Here is a 26,022-nt window from a genome sequence, read left to right as displayed (position 1 = left end):
GTTTTCAAGGTTCATCCATGTTGTAACATGGACCAGTACTTCATTCCTTTCTGTGGCAGAATAATATTTCATTGTATACCTTACCTATCACATTTTCTTTATCCATTTATTAGCTGATGGACATTGGGTTTTTTCCCCCTACCTGTTGGCTATTGTGTACAGTGCTGCTGTGCACATTTGATTACAAGTTTTTGTTTGAATACCTGTTTTCAGTCCTTTTAGATATATATCTAGGAACATTTGATTACAAGTTTTTGTTTGAATACCTGTTGTCAGTCCTTTTAGATATATATCTAGGAACAGAATTTCTGGGTCATGTGGTCATTCTATGCTTAACTTTTTGCGGAACCTCCAAACTCTTTTCCATAGTGGCTGCACAATTTTACATTCTTACCAGCAATACACGAGGGGTTCCAATTTTTCCACATCCTCACCAACCCTTGTTTTTTTTTTTTTTTAATTTTGTTTTGAATTGTTATAGCCAGGGATACCTGGGTGGCTCAGTTGGTTAAGTGTCTGTCTTCGGCTCACTTCAGCTCAGGTCATGATCTCAGGATCCTGGGATTGAGCCATGTATTGAGCTCCCTGCTCAGTGGGGAGTCTGCTTCTCCCTTACCTTCTGCCTCTCTCATCCACTTGTGCACTCTCTCTCTCAAATAAATAAATAAAATCTTAAAAAAATTGTTATTGCCATCCTAGAGATATTGAATATCCCTACTATTTTGACTCTAGGCCATGTCCTTCTACTGTATCTCTACTTCTGTCTTTAACATTTATCATAATTTATTTATTTTTTTTCATTTATCATAATTTAAAAAATGAATTAGTTGATAAATAAATACATACAATCAGTCCTGTTCACTTCACCATGGCTATTATGGATGGAAAAAATCGTATCAGAATAAAATTGGCAACAGTCAAAACTGTCTGTAGTATAATTTAACAAAATTATTGACAAAAGAATCCAGGTTTTTTTTTAAAGAAGAAGAAGAAGAATCCAGTTTTCATAATGGAATTTAGGCTTGCAAATTTAACCTAGAGAATTGCATTAGTGGCAATAACAGGCACAAAAGAACTTGCTACAACAGAAGCTATAGTCAGTAGCACATAATATGGACAAAAAACTGATTCCAAGCTTTGTTGTAAAATTTAAATAGAAAACAAACCTGACGAAGATAAGATCTGTGTAACAGTGAAAAATCATCATGGAATCAAATTGGTTCAGTAAAATTGTTCCAGAAAATATTCTCTGAAATGATTTAATGTTAGCCTAACTTTGATGAAAATATTTGTATTTTAAATGTCCTTGGGTTCAGCCCCTCCTGACTTTTCCCAATGGGAGTGCAAGTGGTTAGGAGTCAGCTCACACTCTCTTCCTGTATGTTCCTCCTTCCTGGGACCAACAAAGAAGATGGTATGAGCTGGGGGGGTAAGAAGCTGGGGATAGGAGAAGATCCATAATGCAGGGGCCACTCAGGGTCTGTGGAGGGGTGGCTGGGCAGACCACTTGCCGAGGAACTCCAGGGAGGACACCTGAGCAGTCCTGCTTTTACTCTATAAGAAGGAAATAACAGGGCTCATGGTTTCATGTAGACAAAGGGAATGCAAAGGAAGAGTTACCATGCTCCAATTATCTGCAAAAATGAGATATAGCCCAAGGCCAAGGCTGCTGGAATCTTACTACAGCACAGAAATATCACTTTGAGTGAAACGTGGACCTCTCCGTTAGTGACTGTGGGCACATCAAGGAGGTTCAACTGGGCTTTTGAGCAGAGGAAGTGAGGGGTGTTTGAGATAGTCACCGTGGCTCTATCACCACGAATATATTGACCTCTTTCTTTGAACACAGAACATGATAAATTAAGCAGCCATTTTATCTATCTACAACACTTCACAATTTTTCTTTTCTTTTTTTTTTTTTTTAACTTCACAATTTTTCAAAGCTCTTTTTGTTTATGATCTCATTTGCCTTTGATTAAGGTTTGTGAAATGGTAGATGTTGTTAGCCTCTTTTTACCGCAGGGACTCAGAGGCCAGAGAGGTAATGGCTTGGCCCTGGTCACTAAGCTAACCAAGGTAGAGTTAAGACTTCAGCTGGGTCCTTGCCCACCGTGTCCAGTGTTTATTTGGATGATAAAATAGCCATGATGGGAACAAGTAGATGTTGTCATTACAGAGGCTCCTATGACTCCATTAGTCATCCTTTAAAAATATTAGAGTTATCTAGAACCAATAGGTTATTCACATATCTTAAATAGTCAACAGTCAGCCTCTAGCTTTAAAAATATATCAAATTATATATAATTTGGTATAATTAGGTGGCTCAGTGGTTGAGTGTCTGCCTTTGGCTCAGGTTGTGATCCCAGGGTCCTGGGATCCAGTCCTGCATCAGGCTCCCCACAGGAAGCCTGCTTCTCCTGCTGCCTATGTCTTTGCCTGTGTCTCTCATGAATAAATAAATAAAATCTTTAAAAAATAAAATAAAGTAAAATAAAAATAAAATATTACCATTAGTGAACTCAGTACCAGATGGGAAGTCTCACAAGTCCACAGGCTTTGCCTTTGTTCCCTATGCTGGCTGCTTCCCTACAGGTGCAGGTCTGCCATTTTATATCTGCCCTTCATGCTTCCCTCTCTGTCAGCAAACCCCGACCAAAGGGACACTTCAACGACAGAGCCAAAAACAGGAGTTACACTGTCCTGGGAATCTCATCTTCAAGTTGCTGACAGTGTCCTTGGCTGGCTTTGTGCCAAGCACCAGCCAGGAGCAAGACAGGTGCTGGGATAACTCAGGAGACATGGGCTCAGAACCCTTTCTCAGTTTTCATAGGAAATGCCCATCTCCAGCGGCCCTCCACTCTGCTCAGAGTACACACTCAGATAAAGAAAAACAAATTTTCTATTTCAAGAAAAATATTTGTTCCACCAAGCAGAAAGATGACCTTTACTCAGGCCAAGAGATTTATTTTGAAAGGTCCATCCTTCATGGACCGGAAAGGCTTCAAGGCTGGCCTCTGGGACCCAACCAAAGACCCGTGACTGGGACAGCCTGGCCTTGGACTATGCATTCTTTTGGCTCTTAGATATTGAGTTTGACTCAATAGTGTCTGCCCTTGTAGGGTTCACAATCTGGGGGTGGAAGCACGTGAGAACAGACAACTACTGTCATGGAGAAGAGCAGGCACTGGGGTCAGAAAGCCAGAATGAGGTGATCGTATGAGGAGGTTTGGTCATGTGGCTGAGAAATACCAACTTAACTCAGTGCATGATGGGGAGTGTTGAGGACTGAACGTGCTTCCTCAACATTCACGTGTTGAAGTCTTGCCCTGCAATGTAATGATAAGTGCAGGAGGGACCTTTGGGAGGTAAGCCAGTGTGGACAAGGTCATGAGAGTAGAGCCCTAAGATGAGACTGGTGTCTCTATAAGAGGATGAGACACCAAACACCAGAGCTCTCCTCTCTGCCTGTGTTAAGACAGGGAGTCTAAGGCACTCAGAGAGTAGGGACGTTTCTGAACTTCTAATCTCTGTGTCAAGGACAGAACGACATAATAACAGCTCTGAGTGATGACATCGCCCCCATTGTACGGATGAGGAAAACAGCCTTGATTTGCCTGAGTCACAGTGTCGGCACTAGGGGACAATTGTCTGGCTTCCTTTCAGAGCCTTTCTTACTGTGCCACAGCAACTCCCTCAACCAGAGGCTAAAATAAAAAACAGTTTTGAGCCTGGTTTTTCCTGTTTGAGCATTTGTCTGAATGTTGTATTAAATAATGTTTCTCTTAATTGAGAACTGAATTTGTTAGAACTTCTCCTAGGTTTTCTTCACATACATTAGGCAAAAACTGTTTCTTTGATTTTACAATGTTTTTCACAACTGTAACTGACTCCCTAATGTTAGTGAAGTTTTTTTTTGTGTGTGTGCAGGATATCCATCTGAAGGGTAATTAATTTGAATATTCACATTTGATTATTTCTAAGATGATGCCAGGATGTTAACAAAATCATACTGAATGTCTCCCCAGAGGTAATGAGACTCAGGAGAGAGGATGGAGGCACTGTGGAAAGGCGAGAGGTGCCTGATTTGGGGAAGCATTTTTATCCTACATTAATGAGGGAGAATAAATTAATTAGGATGAGCATCAGTAGGCATGGGGGAAGGGCACGAACACAGGGAACAAAGCTTTGTGGCAGCTCCAGAAATCAGAAAACTGAGTTCCAGGCCTTCCTGTGTGTGTGTGTGTGTGTGTGTGTGTGTGTGTGTGTGTACACAAAAGGCAGGTAAAGAAGCAGGGAAGGTGTAGAGCCCTCCGGAGATAAGGGGGACATTTCATAGATACTTATCCTGGATCTTGACTGCCAGAGCTTCCCCTCCACAGGCCTTGAGCCCAGGACCTCCCACTGCTTCTACCACGGACCCCCACAATTCCCTCTGTGCCCTGTGTCCCCTCATCCAGCCTGGCTGACCGGAAGCCAGCAGATCTGCATGAGCCCACCTCACTGGGCCTCAGCCTTCTCCAGACACAAAGCAGACTGTGCACTATACCACCCTAGTCCTGCTGGGGAGGCAGGGAAAGGATTTCATCATTTGCTTCGGGCCTTTCATCTCAAAGTGGCAAGTGGCATATTCAGCTTCCCAAACACCCATTAATAGGCTCATCAGAAATCTGCTTTGTACATAGCATTTTCCCCCACTGGCGGCAAATACTTCTTCACAGCTGTCACACATTACATTTTCACTGTTGTTGCTAGAAATGTTCTATTCCTGAATCGCAGGATTCTGCACAGGAAAAATCCAGTGCAGAGATGTTTTGTTTCTGCCTGAGATGACCAAAAGTGGCCTGAGGAAACAAGAGAGAAGTCATCTTCTGTTCCTGGAACTGGCTTCTAAACACGGGACAGGTGCCAGCCATGGTGGCATATCGATGACCCACCCTGTGTCCTGTGTAAGCTATAAAACATGAATGTTAGAGAGAATAGGCACAGGAGTTACAGTAAAACCACTTAAGGAGAAATCACACTCTTTTTGCTTCAAGGAAAAATAAACTCAATTTTAAAGTTCAAAGAAAAGCAGTGAGAAACCCTGAGAATTGTATTCACATGTCAAATGCATCTGATCTCATTATTTTTCTGCTCCACAAACAGCTTCTAGGACTGGCCACACCCCGCCCTACGAAGATGAAAGCATGATCTTGTCTATCTCAATCTGGTCTTGACACTGCTTTCAGAAGGTTGGTAGGTTGGTAGCTTATTAAGAGGCTCCAGGGTTCTACCTAACAAATATTATCCATGAAAGAGCTAGTTCTGCCAAGGGCCAGTAGGAGATTGTATTGCAGACTAGCTTGGCTCATCCACACTTTGCCCAAAATATGCTCCTCCCTGGCCTCACCCTTCCTACTGCTAAATTATGGATTTGGAAAACTTGCTTGTGCTGAGTGAACAGGACATGTGCACAACATACTGAACACCTCTGTTTTGTCCCTTTTCCCCCACAGAGACCCCTCTCCTTTCACCCACACAGATGTCAACCATCTGCTCTTTGCCCAATCCAGGACAGCTTTTTTTTTTTTTTTTTTTTTTTTTAGATTTTATTTATTTGAGAGAGAAAGAGAGAGAGAACACACACAGCAGTGGGAAGGGCAGAGGGAGCTTGATGTGGGGCTTGATCCCAGGACCCCGAGGTCACAATCTGAGCCCAAGACGGACACTCAGACTGAGCCACCCAGGTACCCCCAGGATTGCCTCTTGTCTGGCTTCTCAGCCTAAGGCCACTTTAAAATCTGTGCCAGACCCAGGCAGGAGGGATGATGGAGGCTGAAAAGTCACATTGTATCTCCTACTATTCCCAGTTGGGGGAACCCAGACTATGTAATGTGAAGATCCACCTGGAATGCTCTTTAGAAACCCTTGAATCAAGACATGACTTCTAAGAGTTAAAATGTTGGCATGCAAGTGATACCAAGCATGTATCTTGCTTTACTTTCATGTGCAGATAATAATTCACAAAATGGCAAGCTGTGACATTTGAAAAAAGAGGGGTTCTTAAAATATTTAATAAAAAATACGTTTCTTTTGTCAGTAATTATTTATATAATTACTAATAACCTGCATTTGAAACCTGACTCCATTCCTGTTCCCAGGGAGTTTATGATCATGAGAAGGTAAGAAAGAAATTATATAATGCTCTTCGGGCTCTGGAGATATTGGAACAAATAAACTTGCATGGGAAAACTCAGCACCAGACATGTTAATTCTCCCTAAATTCTCTAGAAGTTTAACAGATACACAGAAAAAAAAAATCATATTTGGAATCAAACAAGCATTATAAAGTTCATATGGAAAACTGAACAGGCTATAACTGCCAAGGAAAGCATGAAAAAGCAGAGTAGTGAGGGGGGATTAGCACCCCCCGCACTGCTTATAGTAAAACATATTTAAAAACTACAAATCTGCGAATGATATATATTCAGGATTATCGACAGAATGGAACAGACTGGAAATGTGCCTAAATACATCCAAGAAACTTAGCAAGAGAAAAAGGTGGCATTTCAGTAAGTGGGGTAAAGAGGGATTGTTCAATAAAGGGTGCTGGGTAAAGGATAGCCATCAGCAAAAAAATTAAGGTGGAGCTGCACTTTGCGCCAGGATACCTTCCAGAGAGACCGTGCATTTCAAAACCAAATAGTACCGTACATGTGCTAGAAAAAAGTGTGGAATTAAAAAAAGAATCATACAATGAAGGCCTTTCTGAGAAAAATTGAAATCCCCAAAGCCAAAGGAAATAATAAAAAAATTTGGCTATGCAAACATTAAAAAAAAAAAAAAAATCTGCATGGCAAATACCACCAGAGGCAAAATCAGAAGAAAAAGGACAAACTGAGAACAAATATTTGCAACTCAGACCACAAAGGGCTAATGTCCTCAGCACATAAAGAGCTCTCCCAGGTGACTGGGAAAAAGACCAATGACCATCAGGAAAATGGGTGGTGGCTACCAATAGGCAGTTAATATGAATGGAAATAAAAATAGTTCTTAAATGTAAAAAAGATGTAAAGCCTCTTTCATAAGAGGAAACGCAAATAAAATTCACAGCAGGATTTTTACCTACCAGACTGGCAAATATAAAAAAGTAGAACCCCTTCTGTTGGCAAGGTGTTGGGGAAAGAGAGGCGGGGCTTTCATGCAGGGCTGGTGGTGACAAGCTTGGGGGCGCTAGCCAACCATGTCTTCCAGGTACATGACCCTTGCACTCAGCAACTGTGCTTCCAGCTTATCCTACTTGGACATGTGTGCATCAAAACATAAACGTAAAATTATCTGTTATAGCATTGTGAAAGTAAAAGGCTAGAAACCAGTGAAGCCTCCGTCAGTGGACGGATGAAACAAACGGCTCTCCACTGTGGAATAACAAGCAGCCAAGACGTATGTGGTGGAAGCATTTCGTACACTAATGTAGAAAAATCTCTTGGTGCTATTTCATCAAGAAAAGCAAGGTGCCCAAGAGTCTATGTATAGCATGCTACTCTGTGCAATGAAATGAAAAGCAACGTGTGTGTGTGTATGTGTGTGTGTGTATAAGTGCTGTTTTTGCATGGAATAATCACAAAACTGGGAACACAGGCTAAAGGGACACTCGAGCCCACCGTCCACGAGGATAATGCTGTAGGAGAAAACCAAATCACACACTCTGCTGCTTGGGAGAACTTCCGGGAAACAGCTACTGCTTCTGCAGCAAGGTGAGCCCTGAGTTGAAAGTAAAAAGGAAATGATGGAGCTGCTCTGGAGCTCTCAAGGAGAGGAACACAGCTTCAAAAAGCTGAAAGAAGCCACTGTGGGTGGCTGTGCTTGAGCTCTGTTGAAATGGCCACCCTCTATGGCATGAGGATGCAGAAAAATATTTCCTCAAATAGTCAACAACTCCACCCTTGTGAAGACAACCTTTGTTCTTGTCCATACAACAAGACAGAGCACCACAAAACCATATAGGTGAGCATGTTCTAGAGAGTTCTGCTAAAGCAAAGTATCTCTTTGCAGGTGAAGGGAAAATGTGAAAGCGGCTAGCCTTGCTGCTTATAGTTATAACTGGACTATACTTATAACACATGACTTTGAAAACTGTGAAGGATGAAATGCATGTTTGGAGGCCTCTTGATTTTATTTCATATCAGTTTGAAACAGCTAGAAGAAATAAAGAGTTGAAAATTCATCCACATTCTCACAGCCCTTATGAAACTAATAAGGGTTTCATTGCTGTTTCCTTTTTATTTTCCCTTCTATCTATTTGAATATAGGATATTTATATAGTCATAATAATAACATACAGATATATAATTTTGTCTTCTGCTTTTTTCCCCACTTAGACCCTGCTTTCTCATACACATGGTCACTACCCTAAGTTCTAGATGACCATACAAAATCCTACCCTGTACATCAGGGTAGAATTACACTTTGGGGAGCAAACATCTGTGTAGCACCTTCCATGGGCACATTACATAATCTGACTTACCCCTTACAGCAAATCTTACTGTTTGGAACCACCCCTTTGTTTATGGACCAGGAAACCCAGTTTCCAAAGATATAGTAAGCAGTAAGCCCTGCCTTTGAACCCCATGGTGTGTCTGACCTGACACATCCTGCATCACACCGCCGGTGCCTCCAGCATGTGATGTGTCTGTGCCCATGTCTACTACCATAAACAATGCTGGTAGAATATCTCCCCATATTTCGTTTTTCCCTTTCCAGATTTCTTTTTTCATTTTTGTCAACCTATGTGTCCAGAGTCCAACGAGATGCCCCCTGACCCCACTCCCCTCCCAATTCCTGCTTCTGAGAGACAAATATTTTCAATTCTTTTATGGTCCCTGTCATCCCACACCTGCCTCTATATTTCTGGATGCCATGTGTGGCCTGCTGGTCCTTGCCTGACAATTTCTGTATCACCTACTGCATCTCCCATTATGGAGGCTGTTGGCTCTTTCCCACCGCCCAGAAAACACACATTGTTTCCTCCTTCCCTCTTCTCAACCTCCTTATGACAAGACCTTTGGTTACGTTAATGCCTGGGTGGCTCAGTGGTTGAGTGCCTGCCTTCCCGGATTCCTGTGTTCGAGTCCCACATCAGGCTCCCTGCATGGAGCCTGCTTCTCCCTCTGCCTGTGTCTCTGCCTCTCTCTCTCTCTCTCTGTGTGTGTGTCTCTCACTATTTATTTAGTGTGACTAAATAAATAAAATCTTAAAAAAATTTTTTTCAGGGTTCAGATGATTCTGTAAAGGTCAGTCACAACTAAGTCACGTGCTGTACCTGTTTTTTTTTTGTAAAGCTCTGTATTTCTTCCAGGTTATCACTTTTGGCATTCCCTCATGAGCTCAGCGTCCCAATCACTAGCTTATTTCCAAACTCTGTGGGACACAACGTTTCTGCACAAAGGCTTCAGGCCATCACTGGTTTCACTTTCTCCTAAGGACACCATCTGGGGAGCCCTTCCTCTATCCTGTGAGGCCCCTCATCTTCTTCTTGCATCTTGGGCCCCATGGCCAATCTTCCTTGGCTTCCTCCCTTCTTGTAGTGGAGGATGGCTGGCTTCTATTTAGCCTCTTGAGAAAAAATGAATTTGGGGATTAAGAAAGCCTTTTTTTTTTTGAGACCAACTCCCCATATCTGCAAATGCCTTTCTTCTACCCTCACACTAGGGTGAATTTGTCTGGTATGGAATTCTAAGTGAGAATCCATTTTTACCTCAGGATTTTGAAGGCCTTGCTCCACTGTCCCCCAGCCTCTGGTCTCCTGCTGACATCCAGGGTCATTCTGACGCCTGATCCTCATGTGTCTCCTGACCCTGAGAGTCTGGCGATCTGGCTTTGTTGTCAGGATTCCAAAACATCATCAGGAGCCTCTGCTGGGTCTTTTTCATTATCTGGGCTAGGATTTCAGAAGCTCTTTCAATCTGGGGTTTTAGGCCCCACACCCCCGGGCCAGCTAGGGGATGTTTCTCTGATAATTTCTCTTCCTCTGCTTTCTCTAGCCTCTTTCTGGAACCACTATTATTTGCATATTAGATTTCTTAGGACTGACCCTCTGATTTCTCTTTCACTTGCCATCTTTTGTCTGTTCATTCTACTTTCTAGAAGAGAGCCTCAATTTTATCTCTAAATCCCTCTATCAACCTTCTTCATTTGTGCTCCAAGAGCTCTTCCTGTTCTTGGAATGCTCCAATTTTAGTCTCTTCTTGCCACGCAGATGTGTACCTTCTCTGCTCTCCAAGTATGCTCATTACAGGTTTTCTTAACTTTACTTTGGCTCATTTCACTGTGTTTCCTCCATTTCCTTTCTTCTGCGTGCTTTAGATCTGTCTCTCATGTTTCTAGGCTCTCCTCCTATGCCCGGCGACTCCTGGTTGTCTGCTCCTACCACAGGGTGAGGCCCTAAAAGTAGATGCACAGCCATCTGACTACATAGACCCACATCCTGTCAACCTGTGGGTTCCATCCTCTCTGTTAGAGGACCCTCAAATAATAGTGACTCTGGGACTCTTCTCCTGAGCCGGTCAGTCTTCTCAGAGGGGAAGCCTCCTATCTCCTTGGGGAACCTGGTCATGGCTGGGGCCTTCCACATGCATCTTTATGGCCCTGGTGCCTCTCTCCCACTCTTAACCTGCCCAGGCAGAAGCAGAGCCATCACCTGGCTGTGTGAGTGGGGAGGAGGCTGGGGGCCTTCCCACCAATCTGTTTGTTTTCAGATATGTTTCCCACTCCATCCTCACAGGTACCGGGAACCTCTGGTTCCTGAGGCCTCAACTCAACTGTGTTCTTGTAGGGTTCCCACACTGCAGGTCTGGGTTTCTGCCTTCTCTGCTCTTCTATGTTAGTTTCTGCTTGTTCATTTGCTTTCCACCTGCCTGCTCTTATCTCCTCTTCTGTTCTTGATGTTCTTGAGATTTTGTGCCTTTCTACTCTTTGGTATCACATTAGTGAGAATTCAGGAAGTGGTGAATATAAACGTGTGTTGAATCTACTACTTTTAATCAAGGCTTTTAGCTTTTCTTTGTGTTTAAATGATTCCTTTGACTTAAATTCATCATAGTGGAATCAACATTTTTATTCCTTTATTTATGATCTGTGTATTTATGTATTCACCCAATAAGCATTTATGAAACACCTGTTATGTGCTGGATACTACACTGGGCAGGGAGGACACAGGTACAGGGAAAAAAACAGGGATTATGGGATCAGAGGAAGCAGGGTCCAGTCTCAGTCCTGACACTCTGCAATGCTACTCTGCGATGCTGAGCAACTCAACTCATCTTGTTGAGTCACATTTACTCATTAGTTAAAAACTGAAACACGGAGGTCGGGTGAGGAATAATGACACCTATTTCTTTCTTTCTTTCTTTCTTTTTTTTAAATAGCTTCTGTGTTTTTTAATTTTATTTTTTATTTTATTTTTAAGATTTTATTTATTTATTCATGAGAGACGGGGGGGGTGGGGGCAGAGACACAGGCAGAGGGAGAAGCAGGCTCCATACAGGGAGCCCAATGTGGGACTCGATCCCAGGTCTCCAGGATCACACCCTGGGCTGAAGGCAGCGCTAAACTGCTGAGCCACCCAGATGCCCCACAAATGTGCTTCTGTTATGGAAGTCCCATATGCAACGACACAACACAGAAGAGACAAACAATTTTGTCTCTTCTGAAGAGAGAGACTTCCCAGCTAAGGGACAGTAGCTTAACTTCCCAGCTAAGGGACAGTAGCCACCCAAGTAATGACAGTCTTTGTTATTATTGCTGCTGTGAACAGTAACTTAGGTCACAATTTATCATGGGATGCAGACTAATTAAAAATTTTAATGCAAACGAATGTGCTTATTTTTTTTAAGATTTTATTTTTTTATTCATGAGGGACACAGAGAGAGGCAGAGATACAGGCAGAGGAAGAAGCAGGCTCCCCGTGGGGAGCCTGATGTGGGACTTGATCCCAGGACCCTGCGATCACAACCTGAGCCAAAGGCAGACCCTCAACCACTGAGCCACCCAGATGCCCCACAAATGTGCTTCTGTTATGGAAGTCCCATAAGCAACAAGACAACACAGAAGAGAAGCACTGACTGAGTGTGGAGGAGTACATCCAGGGAGGCTTCCCCCCCAGAGGTGCTATCTGTGTGCTCTCAAATAAGGAGGCTGTGCAAAGGTGTAGAAGGACCTCAGGTAGAAGGATTGGCAAGTGTTAAGACCCAGGCAGGAGAGAAACATAGGGTGACCCAATGTGTTTAGAACACGAGGCACAAGAAGGACAAAGAACCAGGCTGATGCTGGACCTCACCCTACAGGCAGCTTAAAGCGGGGCCCTGACATGCTTAGATTTGTGCTTCAGAGGATATTTTAGCAGCCTGTGAGGTGAACTAGAAGGGGCAGAGAATAGAGATGAGGCTATGGTGTCAGTCCAAACAAGGGATGGAGGTAGAAGCAATGGAATGAGGAGGAGAGGCAGATTGAGAAGGTTCAGCTTAGGAGGCAGTGACTTTTGTGGCTATTCCACCGACACCATCACCATCACCCTACCACTACCCCAGACACAGGGTATGTCTTCTGAAGTTAGGCCTAGCCATGAACCTTGCTTTAACCAATGAAATGGAAATGAAAATGACCCAGTGTCACTTCTGGGTAGCAGCCATTAAAAGCCAGCATGTGAGTTGTCTCATTCCTTTTCCTGCCCATGGATGTACATGCTGAGGTGACACCTCCATCGGCTGGGGCCTGGTGAGAATACAATCAGCAGAGCCCTCCCACCAGTCAAAGTAAAGGTGTAGCATGAGTGAGAAGTAAGTGTTTGTGGTTTTAAGACACTGGAATGATTTAGGATAGACATTAGCCTATCTTGACTAATACTGTGTCCAACTTAATTTCATGCTAATAATATGAGAATATTGCCAGATTTTCCTCTGAGTATCAAATAATACTTCATTTTTAGAAATTTCATTGTTACCAAGGCTGAACATTATTTGGTGTTTACTGATAGTATTTCATCTTATGAAAATTATCTAGGTGTATCCTATACCCACTTGTCCATGGCAGTCTCATCAATATTCAAGTATACTTGCATGAACTCATATATTATGCCCTTTGTCATTTTCACCACCAATCTAGCTATTATTAGTATAAAATTAGCTCCAGGGGTGCCTGAGTGGCTCAGTTGGTTAAGTGTCCAATTCTTGATTTCAGCTCAGATCAGGGTCTTGGGATCTCAGGGTCTTGGGATCCAGCCCTGAGTTGGGCTCTCTGCTCTATGGGGAGTCTGCTGAGGATTCTCTCTCTGCCTCTGCCCTTCCCCACCCCTATTCGTGTACACACACATGTGCATGTGCTTTCTCTAAAATAAATAAATCTTTAAAAAATAAAAATAGCTCTGATAATAGCAGCTATGCTTACTGAAGTCTTACGCACGCTCAGCATCCTATAAATCATTTCATATGCTGTCTCTCCTTATCCTCATACCAAACCTATGAAGTATTATAACCCCCATTTTACAAGTGAGGAAGTAGAAACTTGGTAAGGTGGGGTCACCCAGCCAGTGGGGAGAAGAGTCAGGGCTCCTGGGCGTGGCGGGGTCTAGGGAGGCTAACTTCCCCTCCCCGAGCACCTCTGCCGTCCCCTTCACAATCCTGGTACAAATTTCATCCAGTCTGGTCTTCTCAGCCAATTCAATCAGTTTCCTGTCTTCCTCCTTCCTTCCTCAGCTCTCTGTTCCCACACCAGTTTCTTTGGTGGCTCTAAGCTGACTTCTTTCCTCACCGTTTGCAACAGTCAGCCTCAAAGTCCCCTTGTCATTCTGGTGCAGTTCAAAGGCCTCTGGTTGGCCCTCACCATTCCTTTTTGTGGTTGATGCCTTCCTTCTCTGGCTTCTATGACACTCAAGGCTCCTGCTTCTCCTCTGAACCTGTCTTACTGCCTGTCTCTGGCTCCTTCACTGGCTCTTCCTCCTGCCCTAACCTGCCATGGACCACCAATCCTCAGTCTCTCTCCTGCTCTCTGCCTTCGTATCCCGGGCTGGCAGCTGATCTGGAGCCTGGCCCTCAGCTCATACCGGAGCTCTGCTGCCACATTGTTGCCTGCCCACCTGCATATCCCACAGAGTGTCCAAAACTAAACCACTTTCTCTCAGAAAGCAGCTTCCCTGTGACTTCTCTATTTCTGTTCACCAATCTATTCTCTCTGCTGTTCAGCAACCTTAACATTATCTGTGATTCAGCCCTTTTTGCCAACACCCAAGGACATTCCATTATCCACCACACCTAACTGATTCCCATTCTTTCCTAATGACACAAGTGCTCATGGGATCAAATCCAAACTCTTCCTTTCTGGAAATTTGAGCCCCCATGTGATCCTGACCTCTTTCTCTCCCAAAGACCGGGGCTTTCTGCTATAATCAGACAGCTCTTGTTACACCACCTCCTGACATAGGGGCTTGGCAATGGACTGGCCAGGAAGCAGCTGTGGAGACCAAGCCAGTGATGGGGCTAGAGCACAGAAGCAAACAAAACCAAGGGCACAGTGAGCAAAGGGCAGAAAGGGTGGCAGGTCCAAAGGCCACACAAAGAGCATCAAGAAGATCTTTAGGAATCACAAGAGAGCTGGTCTGAGTCCAGCCACATGAAGATTCGAGGATCTGGGGGCATGGGACTAGGAGCAGAGTGGCTTCGAGGTCAGGGCAAACCAGTGACAATGAGGAAATGTGCCAAATCCTTACCCAAGCAGGCTGGCTGGAAGGCTGACAGGACAAATAAAGAAAAGTGGGTAGATGAGAAGTGCTGGCCTGGAGAGCAAAGTTGGTTTTCTATCAGAAGTGTTGGCTCTTGCTCACACTGACCTCTCTACCTTTACCCATATCGCCCCACTCATCCAAGACAACTCATCTCACAGGGTCACTCAAAACCTCAACATCCAAGCCTCCACAGTACTATCTCCCTTTTTCTCTAAATTCTTTTAGTGTTTAACTGAATTGTTCATTCTGACACTTCATCACATGGGTTCCTTCCAAAGGTATCTACAAACATTAGTGTGCACTGAGTGTGTGCAACATAGCAGCCATAGAGAATTCAGAAAATCTTAAGACAGTCATCCTCCTTAAGCCTCTCAGAATAGAGCTGATCCAAAAAGAAATACACACATGGAAAGATATTGTTTCTCTTCCTGTCGTCAGGTAGGAGCCATAGGGACAGCACAGGGTCAGGGCTGGAGAGTTATGGGAAGAGCCAGCATATGAGGCAACCTTGAGGGATGGACAGGATTTTGATGGACATGGAAGGTGGAAATATGAGAAAAAGGATTATGTGTGTATGAGAGGGGATGAGTGTGATGGCCACATGTGAAGAGACTGGAAGAGCAGGGTACTAAAGATTAATTGTCTAAACTCAAAAAATATAGAGGTCTATTTATTCACTGAGAGGAATTTCCCTTATTGAAATGCTGAGGAAGGAGAAGTCCCAACTGTTATGGCTTGGCAGATTTCAAATTAAAAAAAAATATATATATATATACACACACACATACACACAATTTCTCAGTTCATATTAGTAAGGAATTAGTTTTCAAGCTTTTGTGATCTGGCTGAAAACACCAGTTCAGGGTCTTGCCAGCTGGTGCTACAAGTCACAGAAATGTCAGGTTGGTTGTGGCAATGGCATTAGTAGCCAGCAGAAAGGTGGAAAAATACACAACCTGCTGCTTCTCATGGATCTCTCCCTTCCCAGGAGGCCACAGATAGTTCTGGATCAACCACTGACCTCCAGGCAAGAAGGCTTCCCAAATGCTCTGGGTGATGGCTTCTTTTAATGGTTACCTCAGAAGGGAAGCTGTTTGGCTGACCTAGAGCCCTCACTCCATGATTAGAAACTGGCATGGGCACAGGTTTGGGGTGGTTCAAAAGCTGCCACAAGAGCTGACTCATTTCCGTGGATCATGGCGAGACCGCACCACAGGCAGCCATGCTGGGCAGATGAACAGTTCATAGGAGCACACGGCCCTGGTGGCAACAGGGAGGGCACTGCATCCAATCACATGAAACATCAATTCATCAAGGATTATCTTTTTGTAGCAGTAAAAGCTTCGTTTCCTAGGACTTCATGGAGGGGCAGATCTCCTTTAGAAACCCCAGAAAATTCCTTCCTTGAGTGAATATTCTGCTACCTGGTAGATTGTGATCCTAAGGCCCAGTGCCCCGGACAGACTCCATCTGCAGGGAAGTTATTCTTGAGGCTGCTGAGGAGGAGCAGACTTCCTGCATTTGTGCCTCAGATGAGGACAAACTGCAGTCAGCTCTTCACCACAGTGCTGCATGGAAGCAGTGATCCCACTCACTCACCCTCTAGAAAAGAGTCCATGTTACTGTCCTAATTATACTGTATCAGTAAAGTAGACACTGTTCTGGGACACCTACGTGGCTCAGTTGGTTGAGCATCTGACTCTTGATTTGGGCTCAGGTCTTGAACTTGGGGTCGTGAGTTCAAACTCACATTGGGCTCCACATGGAGCCCACTTAAAAATGTTATAAAAATTAGATATTGTTCTATAGTATCAAGTGAACTATCTGTCATAATGAAGGGAGATGTGCCAGGCAGGCAGTGGGCAGAGAAAAAGAACAGCTTAGAATTTCTCCATAGCCTCAGCCTGGTCATCTTAATTCAATACAAGGGGCCTCAAGGATGATAGCACTTTCCTCCTGGCCTCCTGCTGGACAGGTGACCTGCTAGGGCAGAGACCGTGCAGTTGGGCAACATTTGAGAGTTAAATTAAACCTGGATCCTGGTGAACTAACTACTTGCACCTAAATGCATACCCATTTATAAAAACCTCACTATCTGAGGGCAGAAGACAGTGAGTAACAGACAGAGGGACCAACTCACCCCTGTTTGGTACTTCCCTGGTTTTAGCACTGAAAGCCCCATGTTCTACAACCCATCAGTTCTGGGAAAACTGGGTTGTTTGGTTAGCGTAGGCATGGAAGACAGTGTCCTGGGCTTAGTGATTCTCACCTTGACAATTTGGGTTTGGGTCATTTCATTAGAAACACAAGCAATTTTAAGACAAAGTTGTCTGAAAACGTAACCTCATTCATGCTGACCATCAATAATTGGTCCCAGTAAAGATGATTTTGAATATTTCATCCTTCAAGAGTTCTTTTACAATGTAGATTTCCAGGTGAGTGTGCTCTGAAGGTTTGGTGCCTACAGAAGGAGTGCACTGGGAGCACTACAGATCGACTTATCAATTGTTAATGGCTCACCACAAGTATCTAAGGAAATACTTGCACAGTTCTTAAAATGGGTAACATTAGGTCAGTGGAATTAAGACACTTGGCAATTAGGAGTTTATCCTATAAAAAGCACAAAGCTCTAGTGTTCAGCCAAGGAGGAAAGGATCAAAATCTGATCTGGAATGTGTCTGTGAACAAGAGGGAATTAAGAGGAATTTAAGCCCCAAATAATGAAATTCTTCTCAACTTGAACTCACTATAAATAAGCTGCTCTGGCTCCAGAATTTCCCAGAAGGGGAAGCAATCTGACTGGAAGGGAGTGTGCGAAGCTGCGTTTACACAGTGTCTTGTTGAAGACTGCAAACATCAGTTGTCTGTACCCAAGCCCCTCACCCTAATGTCTCCTCTGGCACTGCTGCTGCAAATGGGCAGCCTTACAAGAGGAAGCAAGGAAGGAAAATGCGAGGAGTGGAGGGTCTCCAATAACTCAATATTGCACTATCAGAGTGCTCTGAATTAGTGCTTTTCTCTGTAGTGTACTTCTAATTAATTAATTAATTTAAAATATTTGATATTTTAATATTAATTAAAATTATTATTAGATATTTAAAATATTAAAATATTTAAATTTCAATAATATTAACATATTAGATATTTAAAATATTAGATATTAGATATTTAAAATATCTCTCTCTCTTTTAGAGAGAGAGAGTGAGAATATACTTGAGCAGGGAGAGGGGTGGAGGGAATGGGAGAGAGAATCTCAAGCAGACTCCCTGTTAAGCATGGAACCCAACGTGAGGCTCAATGTCATGACCCTTAGATCATGATCTGAACCAAAGTCAAGAGTCAAGACTCTTAAATGACTGAGCCACCCAAGTGCCCCTCTAATTATTTAATACATCATTGGTACACAAAAATTGTGTATCTTGAACATCTGTGACAAATACAGTATTTTTATATATAGAATCAGGCTTTTATTGAGAGAATAAAAGAAAAATGAATATTTACTGTTAGGAAGTAGAAGATGTAAGAAGCAAGAGGGATGGAACTGATACCGTTTGAGAGAAAAATCAAGAGCAGATCTGCTCTGCTGTCTCAGAAATAATTAGCATAGTTGTGCAAAAACCAACAAAAAAGTGCCTCTAGAAAGTACCTCTTTTTCTATAATGAAAAAGTTTTTAGAAATAATCCTTTTTGGGGTACCTGGGTGTCTCAGTTGGTTCCAAGTGTCTGACTCTTGATTTCGGTTCAGGTTGTACATGATCTCAGGGGGGTGAAATCGAGCCCCGAGTTGGGCTCCACAATGGGAGCCTCTTAATATTCTCTCTCTCCCTCTGCCCCTCTCAAAAAAAAAAAAAAATCCTTCTTTAATACCTCCAACAATGGAACCAGAGGAGTAACTCCTCAGATGTTGGTTAACCAAGGCTCATGGCAGGAAACCAAACATGGGGACTAATTATAATGAGCGCAACAGTTCAGCAAGATTCTTGTTTGGAGTTTGGACTCTGGTGAGTGCAAAGAAGAAACTGGGAAGAGCATAGATCACAAACCCATTAACAGTCTATGGAAAGGTCATGGTGTCTCTGCCATTCTCTTCCCGAGTATCTGAAGCAGCTTCAAAGAGGAAATGCACAGAGAGGGCACCATGCATGCAGCGTCAGCTATGGTTTTTGATTTTCAGCTCAGTTTGGAATGGGTGGCACCTTCATCTCCAAGTCTCCTATACCTCACACCCCACGGAGAACAGTAATACCCAGGTCTTAAGAGTACAGGTGGCAGCTGGGTGCAGAAGAAAGCTGTTATGTTTTAGTCCAGGAAAGAAAGAGCCTACAATCATGTGGCTGTGGTTTTGATCACACTGCTTCCCCTCTCCAGACCCTGAAGGGGCTCCTGGTTGTCTCTTATGCCCAGTGAAAGCCCTTCAACTGTCTGTTTCTAGGCTGGTCTATTAGCTAAGCACTCCACCACGCTCCTAAATACCTTCATCTTTAGCTAGACTACGATCCACACAGACAGGCTTGCTAATGAGTGAAAAACCAGAAGCCTGGCTTCCCACAAGGAATATATAAATTTCAACAGCAGGCTTCCAGAGATGGGGAACCTGCTTCCTATCTTCACTTCCAAACCAGGGCTTGGTGATGGAAACTTTGACAAGGCCCAAGAGAAGGGTAGAGGCTGAAAGCTGCCTTTAGGCATATATCTGGAGTTGCCCTGCTTTAATTTAAGACTGAAACAACAATCCATGTCTTTCAGAAACAGGGTAAGTGACTCCCCACCCCAAATAAAATTCCATCAGAGCTCAAGATACAGTCAATTCCCTGGAGCGCCTGTGCCCCTGGGCAGGGCTGGTTGCGTGAGCTGGAGGCAGAAGTGTGGTTTCTCCTGCCCAAGCACACAGGGCACTCACAAAAATGGGAACATCCCAGACCTATGCCTGTTGAAGGAAAACAAAAGACAGAATGGCATTATACTGAAGATCTGGGAGCACTACGGATCCTGTTCTGTCTCATCAAGAATGTGGCTCTGCATTTGGGATACACCTACTTTATTGATAAAGAAAAGAGATAGATATGAATTCCCATAAAACAAGGTGGAATGTGATAAATGGACACCAAAGCTACATGCTGAGGAAACACACAGGCAGGAAGAAGGAAGAGGGGCTCATTCTGACTGAAGAGGAGTGGGGAGAAATCGGGGAAAGTTTCTCAGAACAGATGCTAAGGTTTTCTTACAGGGTAAGAAGCACTTTGGTGGAGAGAGAAAGGAGGAGATATGGGAATAGCCCAGGGCAGGAGCTCAGGAGACAGGCACTCAATGGGCAATGGGAGAATGTGAGGTGATGAGGCACACAGGTAGGTTGGGGTTACCCTGCAGCATGTATAGGGTGCTGGTGTGCTTGAGGAAGCCAGTTCAAGTGGTATTGTGACACATGGGTGGGGCTGAGGCAAGGATGTGACTCAGGGCACTCATGTGAAAGCCCAAGGGAGTGGGAGTTACACAGGTGGATACATATGCAAAAGGTCCTGAACTGTATACTTAAGGTTTGTTCATTGTACTATAGGTAAATGATAGCTTAAAATACCTTTCTATTTAGAGCACATAAAGAAAGGGAATGCCCCATCCCCCTCCTTGATGTAACCCCCCTGGGTTTTTCTGGGCCTTACACAGAGCAGGCTGGAAGATCTGGGAGGGAGAGATGCTATTTACAACTAATAAGGCATGTGGAGCTTTCAGGATAAAATAGATAAATAAGAGATGCAACTGCATAAGCTGACTTGAGTTCAGACTCTTGTATTTGTACTGAATGTAAAGCGATTGGCTGGATGTCTAGCACATAAGAAATCAGTGAGGCGGGACAGGGGAGAGAATCAGCAACTCCAGGATAGGCTGAAGGAAGACGCAGTAAGACACAGAATAGCAGGTTATTGGAAAATTCTCCACCAGGACCTTGGAACTTCAAGCTTCTAATTCTTTAAATAAACCATTTTCAAATACTATTGCAATCAGTTTTCCTAACAAGCCTAGGAAGTGGGAAAGAATTTTATTGTTATATTATTATTATTATTCCTGTTTTGCAGATGATGAAACAGAGGCAAAAATATGAAGAAAAGAGAAACCAGCAATGTTGCTGAGATTATAACCTGTGAAAACTCCCCCAGAAGACAGTTTGGCAATTTATGTAAAATTCCTTAAACAGAGCACATCTTTTTATATAGCAGATAGATTAACAAGAATTCAGGAAGCAATCAGATCCAAATATGTATCCACCACAGCAATGGTTATAATTACAAAGATATAAAAAGGGAAAAACAACTGCCTTATAAAATAGGAAACTAGTTAAATATGTTATGATGCTTTATATGATGAAATGGCATTAAATTTAAGTTCTCGATGGAATTTTTTATGCAGTATGTTTCTAGTTGAAATTTTCAAGTTGCTGAACAGTTTGTATGGTATCAGTCAATTTTGTTAAATAATAAACATGAATGCACAAAAAAGACTGGGGAAAAAAGTGTTCTTATGAAAACAAAAGTCCAAGCGGGCTAGTGCCAGCCCAACATAGAACGCAGGGGTGGAAACAATCAGGAGAAGGCAGATACACAAGAAAACCTTCTCTCAGGTTCTCGTTCTTACTCTGTAGCCATGACCCTCACCCCTGGGTCTTTCATCTAAGAGGACTTCTCTGATGCTTAGTGACAACAGTGGTACTAGACTTGGTTGCTAGTGTTAAAAGGCATCATGGGAATGCTGCCTGTTTCATTTTACACAGGAGGAACCAGGCAGGCTGTCACCTGGTCCACGTTTCTGTGGCTAGTTTAAAAGCAGAAGATGTAGGTTGCCATTCTAGTCCAAATTTCAATTCAAGGCTTTTTCTCTACACCACTGCTGCCAACAGCCATTAGGAAATTTGAATGATTGACAGAATTCTGCAGCTGTTAAAAATAAAATGTTAGAGCATACATAGCAGCGTAGGCAAATGTCCATGGCACACTCAGTATTAAAGCAGGCCACCCAACACTATATAGATCCCTGATTTTGGGAGGTGGGGGAAGTATCTGCAAAAGAAAAAAAAACCCACAGGGATATTCACCCAAGTAATAATGGGATATATCTCTAAGTAGGAGAACTATAGATGATTTTCATGTGCTTTACCTTTTTTTTTTTTTTTAGAAAATGAATATGCATTAAATTTTTAATTCACAAAAAAAGTGGAGATTTGTAGCATCATGTAGATTTTCTCAAAACTCTGAACCAAGCTTTAGTCTGCTTGTTCTACTGAAAGCAAACAGTTCTGGCGAATAAAAAAAAAGTGAATCACTAGGTAAATATTGATCTGTTGCTAAGTGAACAAGAGACACATCATCCCATGTAAGCAAAGTTTTCCTCTAGACATTAAAAGATGCATTTCTAATGTATTTTTGGCTAGATTAGCTTAAAACAGATTCAAAAGTAAACTTTAATGCTGAAAGAAAGGAAAAAAACATTCTCATAACATGCTTTCAATCTTCACCTTTCATCAGCTTTTTTTTCTCTACCAGAACAGCAGGAGGATGTGCTCTGATTCCACACAGAAGTCATAATAACCATAATAACCTGCCTTCCGTAAGGATTACCGAGTAACACCATTAGCTTGTGGTAAATCAGTTAACTGAACTTTCTAGCCCAGACAATTGTTTGTGAAGGCTGCAGACAGGCTTCCTCTAGGAAAAAAATCTTCAAAGTCTCAAGAGAAGCACTTTTACCCATAACAGACATGTTTCCTGCCCTCAGCTTCAAATATATGGAGGCTGTTACAGAAATGTGACACAGAGAAAGAACATGAAGGACAGTGGCTTCTGACAGAGGGATTAAAATAGAAAGAGGGTCACGTGGGAATTCGAAGGCCACTCTGGGGCCAGTCCTGCTAAAGGCTCTCATCTCGGGCGGGCCCCTTAGGCTCTCTGCTCACTTCTTTCCTCTGTACCCTGGGAAGAGTCTGTCCACTTGCCCACAGATAAGAGAGGGATCAAGACTGGATTCAGTTACCCTCTCTGCTCCTGGGAAGTTTCTTCAAATGAGAGGAAAAATGAGTCTAACGTCAAAGTCATTAAAAAGATTAAAAGCGGGCAGCCCCGGTGGCTCAGCGGTTTAGCACCGCCTTTAGCCCAAGGTGTGATCCTGGGGACCCAGGATCGAGTCCCGCATCGGGCTCCCTGCATGGAGCCTGCTTCTGTCTCTGCCTGTGTCTCTGCCTCTCTCTATGTGTCTCTCATGAATAAATAAATAAAATCTTCAAAAAAAAAAAAAAAAGATTAAATGCTGGGGCACCTGGGTGGCTCAGTGTGTTAAGTGGCTGCCTTCAGCTCAGGTCACGATCCCGGGGTCCTGGGATTGAGTCCCACATCGGGCTCCTGGCTCAGTGGGGAGTCTGCTTCTCCCTCTCCCTCTGCTGCTCCCCCTGCTTGTGCTTGCTCTCTCTCTTTCTATCTCAAAGAAATAAATAAAATCTTAAAAAAAAAAGAAGATTAAATGCACAATGTCTATGAGAGACATTCAACAAATTCAAAATGCAGGAACGAGGACAAAAGGCAGTATTGTAAAGACATTCTCATGATAAGCTACATAAGTGCAGGATATAGTTATTCCTAAAATTAGAACCTAAATAAAAAATAAGAGGTTAGTTGGGGCACCTGAGTGGTTCAGTCGGTTGAGCATCTGACTCTTGATCTCAGCTCAGGTCTTGAGCTCAGGGTCATGAGCTTGAGCCCTGCGTTAGGCTCCAGTGTGGAGGCTACTTTAAAAAAAATTTTTTTTTTTTTAAATAAGAGGTTAGTTAAAATAGAGGCTAAAAGGAGGTTAGTGAATCCTTCTGTTCTTTAATCATTTGTTATGGTCAAGTCAGAGAGCTCGGATGTTTGGAATTTAGCTGTTTAATGTGCCAACATGCTCTAAGGAAGCTGGTTTTATTCTCAAAGAGACAGATCTTGGAAGGAAACAGTTTCTGGGGAACTTGTCCCTTTGCTATAGGGACATAGCTAAGTAACTGAGGCTGATCTCCACTCTTTCCTAATTTGGGTTTTACTAGGATAGATCAGGCGACGGGTTAATGACAAGGGTAGTACAGTGGTAGACACTGCCATGAGGTACAAGGAGATCTGTGGCCAGGACACACTTCCACACCAGAAGAGTGGGCAGGGCCATCTCAACAGAGTCACATAATGCCACACCAGCACCTAAAGCTCAGAGAGGGTATGTGCCAGGGGGGAAAATGGGAAAGAGAACAGTTGGTCTTAATTTTTTTTTTAAACGAAATTCATATGAAAAGAGGTAAAAACCTGCCATGATGAACTTTTTTTTTTTTTTTTTTTACTTTGAACAATTAGTACAGGATCAAGTGATCCATGATGTCTTTCTGAAGCCTAGACAATAGTAGCTTTTCTGTGGCTTCTTCTGGTTACTCAGGAACCAATGCTGGGTAGAACTTCACATTCATCTACATTATTCACTTACATATTGACTTAATACTTTTGTTTTTTTCTCTAAAAATGAGATGGCTGAGAGACTTGAGTCTAGCTGGGTCCCACTCAAAACGAGAATAGGTGCAAATGTTACTTGTCAGACCAGACTGGTGAATCCTCTAAATCCAGGGGTGAAGAACGATGCCGGCCGATGCAGAAAGCATACAGATTTTGTGCACACCTGCTAGAGGAGACGCTTTTTCACTGCATACACTGCTGAATAAGATTGCCTTGTCTAGTACCCAGTTGTGGGGTTACTCTGCTCCCACAGTGATGTGAAGCCCCCTCCAAAGTCAACAGGATGACATTTATACTGTATGTGGCACTCAACACAAGTATTAGGCAACGTGACTGAGTTATAGGTCACTCTTAGGTGATAGTAACTTTTGGGTCCTGGCATCACTGTTAAAAGTGAGAAAAGTCCATGCAAACACTGCAAACACCCAAAGCTCACAATGGCAGCTCTTTGCCCTTGGCTGAGAGCATATAAAAATCAACTAGACAATTGCACAAGACAAAGCAAGAACCCAAACTCTCAGATGTGTCAGCTGCTCACTTGTCCACTCTTAGAAGAAAATCATTTACCCAATTGTCCTCAACTCCAGAGAGGGTGAAAGATTCTATCAGGAGAGGGGTGAAGCTCCCACTACTATCTACCGAGTGTTAGAAACTTCACTGAGTTTAGTCCTCGTGCTGAGGGGACACAGTGTAGTAAGACAGCTCTATAAGCAGCTCCCCTTTTAAGGCACGCTTGGCCGAATGGTATCAGTTTGAAGAAGCATAACAGTGAATCAGCAATAATGAGCGAGGATAAAGGAATTCAGACCCAGGAGAGCAGAGAATGTTTCATGCTCCAGGCTTGACCAGAGCCCTGAAGGAAGACAGAGTTATTCAGAGGACATCAAGAGGGGCAAAATTTAACCACGCACCTCTTGAAAATAGGGGATGACAGGGAATGCAGATTCCTGTTACTTTGCCACTATGTTTCCCCTCGCAGAAACAGGAGGCACCCTTGCCACCTCCAAAATATAGTCCTGGGGCTGACATAGGGAAACCCCGGTTTATTCACAATGCAAATATTCTCTTAGACGATATTCAGTAGATTTTTCAATAATGCAGATGGAGAGTACCCAACCAGTCAATCTGTGCTTTTTTTTGTTTATTAATTATTTTAGGTAAATGGTTCCTCCATCCTAGGACTGGCAACAGCGTACTTGATAAAGGCCTAGAATACTATCCAAGTTTTCTGTATCTCCCTAAAAATGACTACTGCATTCTGCAAAGCCCTTATCATGGATGCTGACACCACAGTGTGGAGAAAGGGATATTTCCAGGCAAAAAAAAAGCTGACCCTGTCCCCTGTCCTCCAGGATTCAAACACCAGGTTTGTATTGAGACCGTGGCTATTTTAACACTAATGACACTACTTTACATGGATGCCATAAGGACACAACATGAGACGATTCTTCTTTGAACACTGTACTAGCCAAACAGATCAGCGGTTGGGCATACAGTGGGGTGTGCGATCTACTCACTCTTTGGTCAGAAGAGGACAGGACTTGAGCAGAAAACGCGAGAGCCCCGAGTCCTGGAAGTAGAGGTCAGGTGGGGCTGTGGGGCTCTTCAGATTCAAACACCGGACGATCACATACAACACGGCAGCCACTGCAGCCAGCTTCACCCCATCAAACACGGCCGGGAGCTCGGGGGTCTCTAGCATGGCATTCATCTTGATCTAGGGAGCAGAAGCACACACACAGAGTTAGGAGCACAGTG

At 43.3% G+C, this 26,022-nt stretch overlaps 1 protein-coding gene across 2 annotated transcripts in view; it reads right to left on the bottom strand.

Moving 5' to 3' along the window:
- The window catches only part of ABHD2 (abhydrolase domain containing 2, acylglycerol lipase), a 102,137-nt gene that overhangs the window by 48,904 nt on the left and 27,211 nt on the right, over positions 1–26,022 (bottom strand). For both annotated transcript variants that reach the window (XM_041751023.1, XM_041751024.1), the window contains exon 3: positions 25,782–25,981. In XM_041751023.1, the coding sequence (XP_041606957.1) occupies positions 25,782–25,975 (194 nt within the window). In that variant the 5' untranslated portion in view covers positions 25,976–25,981. The remainder of the gene's footprint in view (positions 1–25,781; positions 25,982–26,022) is intronic.

Source organism: Vulpes lagopus, chromosome 4, assembly GCF_018345385.1.
Source record: "Vulpes lagopus strain Blue_001 chromosome 4, ASM1834538v1, whole genome shotgun sequence".
In the NCBI taxonomy this organism is placed as follows: domain Eukaryota; kingdom Metazoa; phylum Chordata; class Mammalia; order Carnivora; family Canidae; genus Vulpes; species Vulpes lagopus.
This window is presented reverse-complemented; position numbering and strand designations above follow the sequence as displayed.